The sequence below is a fragment of the Pinus tabuliformis genome, chromosome 7 (genome assembly GCF_031772625.1).
Source record: "Pinus tabuliformis cultivar Carrire ecotype Pingquan chromosome 7, CPIR1, whole genome shotgun sequence".
NCBI lineage: Eukaryota > Viridiplantae > Streptophyta > Pinopsida > Pinales > Pinaceae > Pinus > Pinus tabuliformis.
The window spans coordinates 1,549,386,577-1,549,400,549 of NC_142293.1; the positions used below are offsets into that span (position 1 = coordinate 1,549,386,577).

At 35.5% G+C, this 13,973-nt stretch overlaps 1 protein-coding gene across 1 annotated transcript; it reads left to right on the plus strand.

Annotated features, from left to right (window-relative positions):
• Window positions 1-3,419: 3,419 nt before the first annotated feature.
• LOC149253807 (uncharacterized) lies at window positions 3,420-4,505 on the plus strand. Its single transcript, XM_089454595.1, has one exon. The coding sequence runs from the start codon at window positions 3,420-3,422 to the stop codon at window positions 4,503-4,505; it is 1,086 nt and encodes a 361-aa protein (XP_089310721.1).
• The last annotated feature ends 9,468 nt before the right edge of the window (window positions 4,506-13,973 follow it).

Sequence of the window (13,973 nt, forward strand, 5' to 3'; positions counted from 1 at the left end):
AAGATGGGTCGAAAGAAACTGGGCCGATAAGATCCAAGGGAAAATCTCCATCAGGTTCTGTGGGAAAGGGTACTTCACTTTCCACTTTGAATCCAAAGAGGATAAGGACTTAATCTTCAGAAACGGGCCCTATTTTATGGACTCCAGGGGCCTCTACCTCAACAAATGGACTCCAGACTTTGATCCTGAACTGGACGTTCCCAGCGCTGTCCCGGTTTGGGTCCGTCTCCCTCATCTCCCCCTCCATTGCTGGGGAGATGAGTCTGTCCGTGCCATCGGGAATGCTGTGGGCAAATACATCGATCGCAGTGAGCCAAAAGATAACATGCAGGCCTGCGCAAGGATCTGTGTCGAAGTGGATCTTGGCAAAGGTCTACCAAAAGCAATAAAACTGAAAGTGGACGAATGGAGCCATATCCAGCAGCTGGATTATGAGCAGATACCTTTTAAATGCAAGGTATGCCACGAATATGGACACTTCGCCAATAGATGCCCTAAACTCGTTGATGCAGAAAGCGGTGACCAAGAGGGCCAATGGGAATCGGTCAAAAAGAAGAAGTCTGCCCCTCCTCCGAAACCCTCCCAGGAATCTGCTCCTCCAGCTCCCTCTGCCTCTCGGCCATCTTCATCCTCCCCTCCTTCATCTGTCCACCCCTCTCCTGATCCTCCGATCCCCTCTTCCTCTAACCCCTTCCTTGTCTTATCCTCCCTTGATCCACCCTCTATGGATCCTCCTCAGCCCCCCCTGAACCTTTCCGAGCCCTCAGATCCCCCTCCCTTTCTGATCACTTCTTCGCAAGCTTCTCTTGAACCCTCCTTTCCTAGACATACCAAAAGCAACACTAAAGAACATGGAACTACCAGCGACACCCATAAGAAACCTGGACCAGGCAGAAAATCAGCAAAGCAACATAGGGACGAGAACGCTCAGAAAGATATAGCCATGGGAACTCAAACCCCAATAGAGTCTTTCATTCAGGGACACCAAGAAAAAGAAACAAACCACAAAGAGCAAGAGAGGCGAGCACCTCTCCGCACGCCAAGTACCCAATGATGAAAATATTGTCTTGGAATAGTAGGGGGTTAGGGCACCCCTCCAAAATCTCTGCCCTCAGAGATTTAATCCACAGTGAAAAGCCAGAAATCTTACTGATTCAGGAAACAAAACAGGATCAGCAAGCAATGAGAAGCATTATAGACCAGCAGAATCAATACAAAGGGTGCGTAAGCGATGCAAGAGGAGCTTCAGGAGGCATAGCCACCCTCTGGGATCACAACAAGTGGAACTGCGTCTCAGTAAATCTACAGCAGCATTGGATCAGAACAACATTCGATAGCAGAACGAATAACCAAACAGTAATCATCTACAACGTGTATGCGCCCAATCATTACAGAGAAAAGGAAACATGTTGGGGCGATCTTCAGGCTAGTATCGATGGTGAGCTAAACACAAATATCATAGTGGCAGGTGATTTCAATCTCATACTGCATGCTAATGAAAAAAGGGGCGGCACCTTTTCTCCAGATCCCTTCAGAGGCCGGCTGGAGGCTATCATTCAAGACCACGATCTAATGGATGTGGCCCCAAAGAATCGTAGGTACACTTGGAGCAACCGCAGACTTGGCTCGGGCAACATTATGGAACGACTGGACAGGTTTCTCATCAACATCTCTTTCCTTTCCTCTTTCTACGTGGGATATGCCACCGTTCTCTCCTCATCTACCTCTGATCATTATCCCATTACCCTCACGCTGGAATCTCAATGCCCCCTTGGGCCCATTCCGTTTAAATATAGCCCTCTGTGGAATGAGATTCCTACTGTTAGAGAAATAGTCCAGAGAACGTGGAATCAGCATGTAGAAGGGTCGCCAGGTTTCATTTGGGAGACCAAGCAAAGAAAAGTCAAGCAGGCTGTCAAAGAATGGGCAAGAGTTAGCTATAAGGAACCTGAGGAGACCAAAAAGAAAGTTAAGGGTGAACTAGAGAAAATCCAGAGGACGATAGAAGAACAAGGACTCTCCCAGCAGAGTATGGAACAAGAAAGGAACCTCTACTCTCAACTGAGTCATATAAGCAGGGAAGAAGAATCCAAATGGCGGCTAAAATCTAGGCAACTCTGGCTTCAAGGAGGAGATAAAAATACTGCATTTTTTCATAAGCAGGCCACAGCTCGAAAACTCAGGAACAATGTTTGTTCAATCTTGGATAAGGAGGGCAATCAGCAAAACACCCAAGAGGCCATTAGAAACGCTGCCACAGAGTTCTATAGAGATCTGCTCACTGAAACCAAAGGAGAAGAGGATTATGATGATCTTCTTCAACACCTCCCTAAAGGTCTCACCAAGGACATGAATGATAGCCTGAATAAAGAAATCGAAGAGGAGGAAATAAGAAGTGCGATTTGGACTCTGAATCCTGATAAGGCACCCGGGCCTGACGGATTCCCCATATGTTTCTACAGGGCATTCTGGGGTTTAATAAAAAAGGATCTAATCAAGATGATCAGGTGGATTCAGCGGAAGGGCAAGATAGGTGGTTATACTAATGCAACATTCCTTGCCCTCATCCCTAAAGAAAATTGACCTTCTTCCTTCTCTCGGTTTAGGCCCATATCCCTCTGCAATGCCTCTTATAAAATCTTGTCCAAAATTCTGGCATCTCGACTCAAACCTCTCCTCCCCTCTTTGATTTCTGAAAATCAAGGAGGGTTCTTGCCCAACAGACAAATAACTGACTCTATTCTGCTTGTGTAGGAAGCCATTCACTCGAGTCTATCCAGGAAGGAGAAAGGATTCATTCTCAAACTTGACCTGGCCAATGCATTTGATGGAGTTAGACACTCCTTCCTCTTTGTTGTCTTAAGAAAGATGGGGTTTGAGTCACCCTTCCTCAGTCTCATTTTTGCTTGCCTCTCTGGACCTTGGATTTCCCCTCTCGTCAATGGAAGGCCAGGTGATGCCTTTCAATCTTCTAGGGGTCTCAGACAGGGTTGCCCCCTCTCCCCTTATCTCTTCATTCTCATGGCGGAATCCTTCAGCCAAGCTCTGAACCACAACAGAAGAGTGGGTCTCATTTCAAGCATAAAATTTGGAAATGGAGCTAAGAATATCAACCACTCACAGTTCGCGGACGACACCTTGCTCATTGGAGGAGCCTCCACCACCATAGCACGAAGGTTCAAGTCTCTTCTTGACAAATTTATGGAGTACTCCGGAGGCCTGATCAACCAGCAAAAAAGTTGTATCTATGGATGGAATGCTTCTAATCAGGTCATTCACAACATTGCAAATATCTTTGGGGTTTCCTGTAATCTAGATTGTACTCATTTCTCTTACCTGGGCATGCCAGTGAGCCTAGGACCATTGAAAGTAGGAACCTGGGACAGCATCATTGACAAGATGAAGAGGAAGGTTCAGTAATGGGGTTCAATGTGGCTCAACCCAGCAGGCCAGCTCATCCTTCTGAAATCAGGTATTTCCTCTCTACCCCTCTATCGCTTAACTCTCTTCCAAGCTCCTGCCTCTTTCCTTCACAATATGGATGTTGTCCTACAACATTTTATCTGGCAAGGGGGGAAAATGACAAGAAGAAATTCAACCTTGTCAGTTGGAAACAAGTCATTCAGACTCAGGAAAGAGGGGGTCTCGGTGTTAGGTCACCCACTTTCGCTAATCTTGCCTTTGGAGGGAAGATAGTTTGGAGGCTCATCACTGGTCCTCCGGCGTGGTGGAAACAGGTCCTGGAAAGAAAATATCTGAACTTCCCCAGGCAGCAGCTCCTAGACTCTGATATCCCCAATAGGGACTCCTCAAAAATTTGGCGACTGTGCAAAAAATCTATTCCTATGATGACTCAGAATATTTCCAAAGTCCCTAGGGGAGGATCTAGCATAAACATTGGGGCTGATAAAATCTTGGGACAGCAGCCAATAAACAGGCATAACGATGCTATTCCTATTTTGACTTTCCTCAACAACAGAGGGATCTTTTATCTTGATCAAATCTCTAGATGGGACCCTTTGTCTCACATTTGGCTTGGATGGACGTTTCCTGCTATCCCTAGTGATATTAATTACAGCTTATCTGCACTTCTGTCTCTGCTCCATGGCAAAGCACCCATCAAGAAAAACGAGAAGGACGGCTTCCAATGGGACCCCTCAGGATCAGATTACTCTATTCAAGCAGGACATCAGCATATCAGCTACAACACCCTCCACATGCCATTATGGAATCAATGGAGAATCGTTTGGAAATCTGAGGCGCTACCTAAAAACAAATTCTTTACATGGACCCTTCTTAAAGGGAAAATCTTAACAGCAGACAACCTGCAGAAGAGGGGTATTAATGGACCATCTCACTGTCCCAACTGCTGTGGCGCTGAAGAAACCATGCATCATCTTTTTGTCGACTGTACTTATGCTATGGACTATTGGAAAAACTTAGACCTCGTTGATAAGTTACCATGGACTTCCCAGCAATCAATAGGGGAAGTGATCCTTTCCTAGAAAAAGAGTTGTCCCTGGGGAAATAAGGGAAGCAACCTAGTGAAGAGAGTATGGAATACCCTCCCCTACACCATGCTGTGGAGTATCTGGCTAGCAAGAAACCGGAGAATTTTTAAGGATAAAAATACAACATCAAGAATTGTCAGCAACAAGGCAAAGAATCTTGCTCTCGAAACCATTTCAGTCAAAACACATAGCAACATTGATGTAACAAAGTACAGCATTGAGGAAAGAAGCTTCATCAGTTACATCCTGGATAAAAACAACAACATTCAGAAAGGTAAGACAGAGAAAGTCCAGCGCAATCAGGAAATCCATCCATGGAAAATCAGGCTAAAAGAGGAGGAGTTTGCCAACTGGTTACAAAACTGCAACAGCTACTACCTGTTCTTTGACGGAGCATCTAAGTCAAACCCAGGAATAGCTGGAGCGGGAGGCCTGATCCTTAATGCTAATGGGGAATGCGTTCTCTATTACGAATGGGGTCTTGGGAACTTATCCAACAATCGGGCAGAAGCGTTGGCTCTTTATCAGGGATTAACGCAGCTCATCAGGCTTGGAATAAGAACAGCAAAGATTTTTGGAGACTCCTCGGTGGTCATAAGCCTTATGATCCATCAAAAAAAGTCTCCCAACATCCTCCTTCAGCAGATCATCCAGAGATGCCAGCTCTTGAATCAAACACTGGGCAACCTGCAATACCATCACATTCTCCGTAAACTCAATAAGCATGCTGACCGGCATGCAAACAAGGCCTGCGAAAGGATTATGGGCAGCTTATGCTGCAATGCTGTGGTGAGTCATCAACCTCTGCCATGAACCGATTCTCTTTAACTTGCATCAATCCATCCTGCCCTGACACTAAGAAGTGGCCTCATCTCTTCCAGACTTCCAGCAATTACCTTAAATGCAACAGGAATTGGTGCAGACCCGATTTTCCCAAAGCTCTGTTCCTATTTCGTTCTATCTCCACCTGCTTTCGTCATACCTTTGCCTATACGAATTTTTTGAAAAGTCTACATGTCATCTTTCGCCCCTATCCGGATCCCTTCTCTTCCCCCAAGGTCGACTCTCGACCATCCTGCCCTTCTCATCGTTACCACACAGCGCCCTATTCAGTTCTATTAAATCATTTGATTGCTATTTCGCCGAATTCTGGTGGCCGAGAGGTTATATTTGTATACCTGTTTGTTAACACTCATAGGCAGTCAACCAATGCCCTCTATCTTATCCAGCACGGGATCCTTCCACTCCCTCATCAACTCGAACATCGGTCCATAAGAGGCAGCCAGGCTAAGGAGCTCAAAGCGACCTTGAAACTTATGAAGAATATCTCCAACAGCGAAATCTCAAATCCCTCAAGCGCCAGTCATAAGGAATGTGAAGAAAAGCTGGAGGAATATACAACACATCATCACAATCACATTAGCATAGATCAGAAATGATTTGTCAATGTCAATTTCTGCTGTTCCAATTTGTAAGAATTTATTCCTGTCGAGAATCTCTTAAAACAAGAACAAGCAGGATTAAGGAGAACTTTCTGCTATGTAACTCCTCAGATCCTGAATTTCTTCTGCATCTATTGTATTTCAGGAGTCCTGACTCCCTCTTTTTTTCAGAGATTAATATAGCAACCGAATTTGTTAAAAAATAAATAAAAATAAATAAATAATTTAATATATAATTTTTTCATTTTATTATAATGAAAATAAAGCTTAAATTTTTTTGACTTAAATGGCATGTTCATCCCGAAGTTAACACCATTCAAAAATAATTTAAGCTTCCATATAAAATTCAACCTTACATAAAATATATGAACTTGTTATACTTAAAATAATTAAATGATATGTAAGATAATGAGGATATTTGCATAGAATGTTTTCCCCCACATGTATATATATATATATATATATATATATATATATATATATTTTAAAATATTAAATTATATAATTTACTATTTTAGAGGTTAGATTTGATATTACATACGTATTGTTAAAAATTATAAAAATAATTGATATTGAAATAAAAAGAACATGTAAATGAATATGTTATTCACATAAATGAGTATAATATATAATTTATGAAATTTAATATGGTAGAAAATTTATATAGAAGATGAGACCTATGTTTTTTTCTCTTTTTTCTAGACATGAAATGTACGTACAAACAAAGGGTACTCACTATGGCATTTCCATGGACACTCTGGCTTAAATGTCAACTACATGATGTTTTTATGCTTCAATATCCTACTCCTAGATGCTCTACTTAATTATGAAATATTAACAATACCAAAATAATGGAACCCTTTGATTCATAGAATCCCATCCCAGTGTTTAACATAGTATGAAAGTGATCTAGATTTAGGGTTAGGAATTTTGCTTGCCTTAACCCTCAATTAGTGCTAAAGTTTTGGAACCTCTAAAAACTTCTTGAAAATCCACACTTGACTAGCCCCACATGCTTGTTTAATGGGATATGACATCATATTCACTTAATATCATGATGATTAGGCTTATGCGAAAAATAACTTCCTAATTTGAAAAATGATTGAGGTGATTTTTTCATTGTTAGAAATTCTATAGTGTGCATAAAAGCATTAAGGGAGTAAAGCTAAACTCATAAAGAATTGACCCAGAAATGTGTTATTTGATGCTTCAAACTAGCTCTAGAATGTTTGTCCACATATGGTTGATTCTTAGTTGAGATTGACTCTAGTAAAAATGTTATGGATATAATAAATTTCAAATGGAAATAAAATTATTTTCAACGAGGAAAATTCTAGATATAATCATGTCCTGATTATGACAATACATTTAGTGTCAATTTTTTCATCTTCCTAAAAGTTTAAATGATAATTGTCCTCATTTACTTATTTGAAGAAAAAAGGTTAATCTTGTTTTGGACAGAGAAGAAATTTCATGAAACTAAGAATTTTGATTATGATAAGGAATTAGTCCCCTCTTTTTTCCAATCTCTCCATTTCTAAATTACCGAATGGCATATATATTGACTATGCTATTTATTCTTTGCTAATATAATGTTATATTTATAATTGATTAGTTTTATATTAACAATGGTTTGAGTCACTACAAAATGTGATTTTCATTTCAAATTGGAATACAAAATTGAGATGCTTCTATTAGACAAATAAAGATAAAAGAAGTAAAAACAAATTAAAATATTCATTTAAATTTGATAAATATAATATCTTTGTTCAATCTTCTTATTGAATCACTTTTATTCTCTTCTCTCTCAAACGATGTAAAGGGATAACATAAGAAAAGTCTAAATATTCTATATTTTTTATAGAATGAAAAGTGAAATACAAACTGAAACATTTTAGAAACACACGCAAGATAATTTACTTATCATTAATAGAGGAGGTTTATTTGGAAGAATTAAAATTTAATCTCTCTAATCTTAGGATAAAAGCTTGGGTTTGGACACGGACTATGTAGTTATTTTTGGGATTTCTAAATTTATTGAAAAGTGAATTGTGGTAGGATATATTTTGAGAAATATTGTTGATTTTCTTTATTGCTAGGATAAAATATTTAGGTTAATTTGTGTTTGTCATTGCATCTTTCTATCTAATTAAGAATTCTTTTGCAAAAATTAAATTATACAGGATTAAAATCTACATGTCCATATAAACATCCAATAAAAAAATGTAATTTATTAAATTATGGAGTATGAAACAACAATTGCCACGTGTGCTTCATATTGGGTAACATTGGAACTTTCCACTATGTGCACATAAGAAAGGGTGTGGAAGGAAGTTTACCTGTCAACATTACAAATATTTTTCCAACTGCACCCTCACCCGACCCCTATGGAAGGAAGTTTACCTGTCAACATTACAAATGTTTTTCCAACTGCACCCTCACCCGACCCCCTCTTTTCTGCCTCTGCACACCACACAATTAGGGATATTTGTTCAGCCCTCTCCCCTCTCCCCTCTCCCCACCCCCTAGCTTATGTAAGGGACCTGGAACCCTGTCATTTCTAGCATCATTGGGTAGAGCAATAGTAGTGTCAATGCTAGAGCAGTCACCGACAAACCTCCCTATCTCGCTTACTTAAATGACCTGCTCATGGCATTGTGTCAATGTTATTGCCAAGGTACTCACTAACATAATGCCACTCACAAAATTAGTCTTTTTATTTAAAATTATTTTTCAAACACTAAAAATGGAATTATCTCACATCAAGGCTCGCTTGGCCAATGGAGAATTAGAAACAAGATTTATAGAAATTAGATAATTAATTTTGAAGTTAATGAAAATTAGGATTATTTGACATTTTCCCAAAACTTTCGTTAAAATTACAAATACCAAACAAAATAATAAAGTCAATGAACTTTGACTGCAAAGCTTGGAAGAAACCAAGACTAATAATAAAATAAAAAATGCTTAAATTTTGTTGAATTTCAAAAATTGTAATTATTGAATAATAAATTACTATTTATGATTTAAAGATTAAAATTTACCTAATATATATGGTTATATATCAAACCTAATAGAAAATGGAGTTTGATAATAATTATATGCCACCCTATCACGTCACATTGATAGATAGTCATAGATATGAAATGTTCTAATATCTCACTATAATTACCCATTAGTATTCATCAGTGACAAATTAAATGATTTAGCTAGAAAAAACTTTATGATATTATAGAAAATAAAATTATTATCAAAATATAAAAGAAAAAAATTAAACTAATAATAAAATAGAGATTTGAAATTTTATTTATTATTAAAATATTATAAAAAATAATCAAATTAATAATAAATGAATGATATATCATAAAAAAACAAACAATATTATTATTAAAATATAAAAGAAAAATATTAAACTAGAAATTTGAAACTTATTATTAAAATATTATACAAGATAATCAAATTAATATTAAATCAATCATATTAAATCTTATACCTTTAATATGGTTTAAGATGAAATATTAATAAATTAAATTCATTAATAAAAAAAAAATTAAAGATTATATTGATTTTTACTTTATAAATATAATCAATCTAAATATATTTAAAATAGTTGTCAATTCTAAATTAATTAATCTTAAGATTTGAGGACGTCAAAACTGTGATAAAATTGATATCTCTATTTCTAGTATTTTAAATTATAAAAATAATATTTTCTAAAACATTTATTTTAATATTTTTTTATTTATTTTAGTATCTTGATACAATTTAAAAATAATAATAATTATAAAAATATTATAAAATCAATATTTTTTTTTAAATTAATCTAATTAATAGAACAATTTTATTTATATATTTTAATATCTAGCTATATTTTAAAAATAATAATAATTATAAAATCAATATAATTTTTTTTTAATTAATAGAATAATTTAACTAAATATAAATATAAATTTATTTTATTTTATATTTATTAAATATATAATTTTCAATTATTTAATTTTATAGAATTTTAATCTATAATATCTATATATCGTAATTGTATACCATTTATTCTATTCCCTGTAAACTTCAAATTTTAAATATATAATTAAATAAAAATTACAAAATATTAATTAAAACTTTTATATTTTTATGGTATTTATAAATATCATTTGCATAGTAACTTTCTTTACATTGACTAATTTTGTTTTTATATTTTTATTATTTTAGTAGAATAATATTCTTAGTGCCACTAAGAAGTAATTAAGTCATTATCATGGTACTGCCAAACCATAATCCACATGGTTTTATGACCCGAGAAAACAAACAAACCAAAAAAATGCATATAGTGCTATAAAACTATTATGAAATGGGCCACTGATTGATCTGACTATTATTTATTAGGTTCTGAAATATTATCAAAATATGTAATTCAAATAACTTCAACATGTCTATATAACATATGAAACAAGGTACTAAAAATAGAGAGATAAATCTAAAAGTATGCTTATCCAATCTCCGCACTGCCTGCTTTTAAGTGGCAGAAAAACAATAGTTGGGAATTTGAACCTTCGACTCAATGAGACACTTTCTGAACCAAAAGCTCAACACTGATTTTAAATTTATTGGTTATATATTTTTGAAAGTATTTAGTTTTATCGAATTTTTAATTTGCAAAATTTATATAAATAATAATCTAATATTGTATCATGTATAATTAGAGAATACATACTGAACAAGTTCGATTTTACATTGCCAAAGACTAATTTTTATATATGGTGATGAAATTTCTGGATTTTCGTTGTTGATAGCTTATGAAGTCTCCAGAAGCTGTGAGACAATTTCTTGAACTCTCGAGAAGACTCCCTACCTAACATAGTTAATGCAAAAGGGTGGTGGCTGCAATTACTCTTTATCCAACACTCCCCCTTAATTCCAATACACAAAATATCCTCTAACACAATACATAAGACATAAACATACTCTTAATTGACATGCTTGTTGGTCTAAGTCTCAACTAGGCTTACAACATAATATGGATTTTCTAAAACACATAAATTACTTCTACAAAACTCAAATTTGGCCTTCCAAAGAGGCTTAGTGAATATGTCAGTTACATTCTCATTTCTATTACCATATATTAATTCAATTTCCTTTGATTGGACTTTTTCTCTTACAAAATGATATTGTTTGTCTATATGCTTTGACCTTACAAAGTTACATGACATATAGGATTGTTCGCCAATTTGATGGTGCTTTGATTATCACATCTGATCATTGTAGGTTATTGTTGACCTTCACCAACATCTTCAACTACTTTTCTGAGCAATATAGCTTCACATGTGGCACTACATAATTCTTTATACTCTGCTTCAGTTGACGCCAAGGAAATTTTTGGTTATTTCTTACTGCTCCATGATATAGGTCTCGATCCTATATTGAACACGTATCCAGTAGTGGATTACGAACCCAGTCAGAATCAGAATGACTTATCAATTCAACATTACAATCATTAGTATATTCAATACCAAAATTGGTAGTTCCCTTTAAATATCAAAGGACCCTTTTTGCAGCCATCCAATGGGTTTCATGAGGCTTAGCCATGAATTGACTAAGTATACTTACTGCATAAGCAATGTTTGGTCTAGTGGTAGTGAGATAATTCAGAGTTCCCACTAATTGTCAATACAATGTTCCATTCATCTCTTTTGTTCCATCATCACTTCTCAATTTGATAATTTGTTCCAATGGAGTACTCGTTGCTTTACATCCATTCATATGAAATCTCTTTAGTACTTCATTTGTATATTTGCTTTGTGTGATTAAAGTTCTTCCATCATCTCTCCATACTTCAAGACCTAGACAATAGCGCATGTGACCAAGATCTTTCATCTCAAATTCCTGTGATAACTTCCTTTTTATATCTTTAACAAATTTACCAGCACTCACTATTATTATTAGATCATCATCATATATAGAGAGTAATACTATATCTCCATTTCTATCTGTCCTGATATACAAATTTGGATCATTTTTGCTTTTGTTAAATCCTTGCTGAAAGAAGAATTTATCAATTTTCTCATACCAAGATCTAGGTGCCTGTTTTAGTCCATATAAGGTCTATGAATCTCCCAATCACTTCTTTACAAATCCTTCTGGTTGAACAATATAAATCCCTTGTTTTAAGCCACCATTTAGAAAAGTTGACTTCACATCTAATTGATGTAGCCTCCAATCATATTTAGTTGCCAATGCTATCACTATTCTGGATGTATTCATTTTTGCAATCGAAGCAAAGGTATATTCATAATCTATACCTTCCTTTTGTTAATAATCTTTCCTAACCAATCTTGCCTTATACTTGTCTATGCTACCATTTGCATTAAATTTTGTCTTGTACAACCATTTTGATCCTATATGAACGTTATTTTCAGATAATTTTGTTAATTCCCAAGTTTCATTTTTCATTATAGAGCCATATTCTTCTTTCATAGCTTCCATCCATTCTTTATTATTTTGAAACAATCATTACTTGAGACATTAAAGCATAATTTTTATACTTGATAGGGGTTGGAATCTGTCATGTTCAGCTTCTTAGAGGTTCATTATATTGTGCAGTATCTTCTCCTCTTCTTCTTCTATGTGGAGTGCCTTCATCACTTCTTTGTGGACTTTGACTCCTTGGCATGTCTTCTAGAATGTCCATTTTTTCTTGAGATTAAGTTGATTCCACAACTTCTTCTTCCTTAAAGTTGTCATAAGGAGGCTGCCATACATTATGTTGATCTTCTTTTATTTGTTTATCTACATGCTCATGAAATATAACATCTCTATTTGCAAAGACCTTGTGAGTACTAGGATCATACATTTTATATGCTTTTTGATCAGTGCAATATCCAATAAAAATGCATTTAATAGCTTTAGCATCTAATTTTCTCCTATCCTCTTTATGAATATAAGCAAAGGGCTTGCATCCAAATATCCTTAAATGACTAACTTTAGGTTTAAAACCATAAAATGCTTCAAATGGTGTTTTGTGCCCATGATACTTTGTAGGGCTTATATTTTTTGAGATATACTGCTGCGTTAATGGCTTCAACCAAAAACTATTAGAAATTCCTTTAATTTTTAACATACTACGAGCACATTCAACTAATGTTCTATTCTTTCTCTCAGATACTCTGTTTTGCTGAGGTGTATGTGGTACTGTAAATTGTTGCATAATTCCATTTTATTTGCAATATTTAATAAAAGCTCCTGAAGTGTACTCACCACCTTTATCTGATCAATGAATTTTAACATTCTTTCCTATTTTTTTTTCAACCATACTCTTGAAAGTATTCAAACACGTCATTTTTGTTTCATATAAAGTACACCCAGGTGTATCCGGTGCTATCATCAATAAATATAAGAAAGTAATATGCTCCACCAAGTGACTTAATTTGCATTAGACCACATACATGAGTATCCACTAGTTCAAGTATTTCACTTTTTCTTCTATTTTCATCCACAAGAAATTATTCCCTATGTTGTTTTCCTAGTGCACAACCTTCGCATTCAAATTGTTCACCCTTAATATTTGGAAGGCCTCCTACCATCAATTCCTATTGTAGTAACATTAAGTCATTATGATTTAAGTGTCCATACCTTTGATGCCAAAGCTCTGTATTTGACATCCCTGTTGATGTCAAAGATTGATGCCCATTCTTCATTACATCCAACTTGCATTATCTTCCAACTCTCATTCCTTTTGCAACAACCTTGTAGTGTCCTGCACATCCTTTACCAAACAATTTGATTTCACAAATTCAACTTTTAAATGTTGATCTATAATAGTAGAGACCGAAATTAAGTTCTTCTTTAATCCTCGAACATACACCACATTTTGAATTTGTTTTTCTTGTCCATTAGGCATCATAGCACTTATATCACCATATCCTTTAATTTCATGTGATTTGTTATCTCCTAAATATATGTGTGCACCATTATTAACCTCATGAAAAGTATAAAACCAATCTCTTTTGCATGACGTATGGATTGA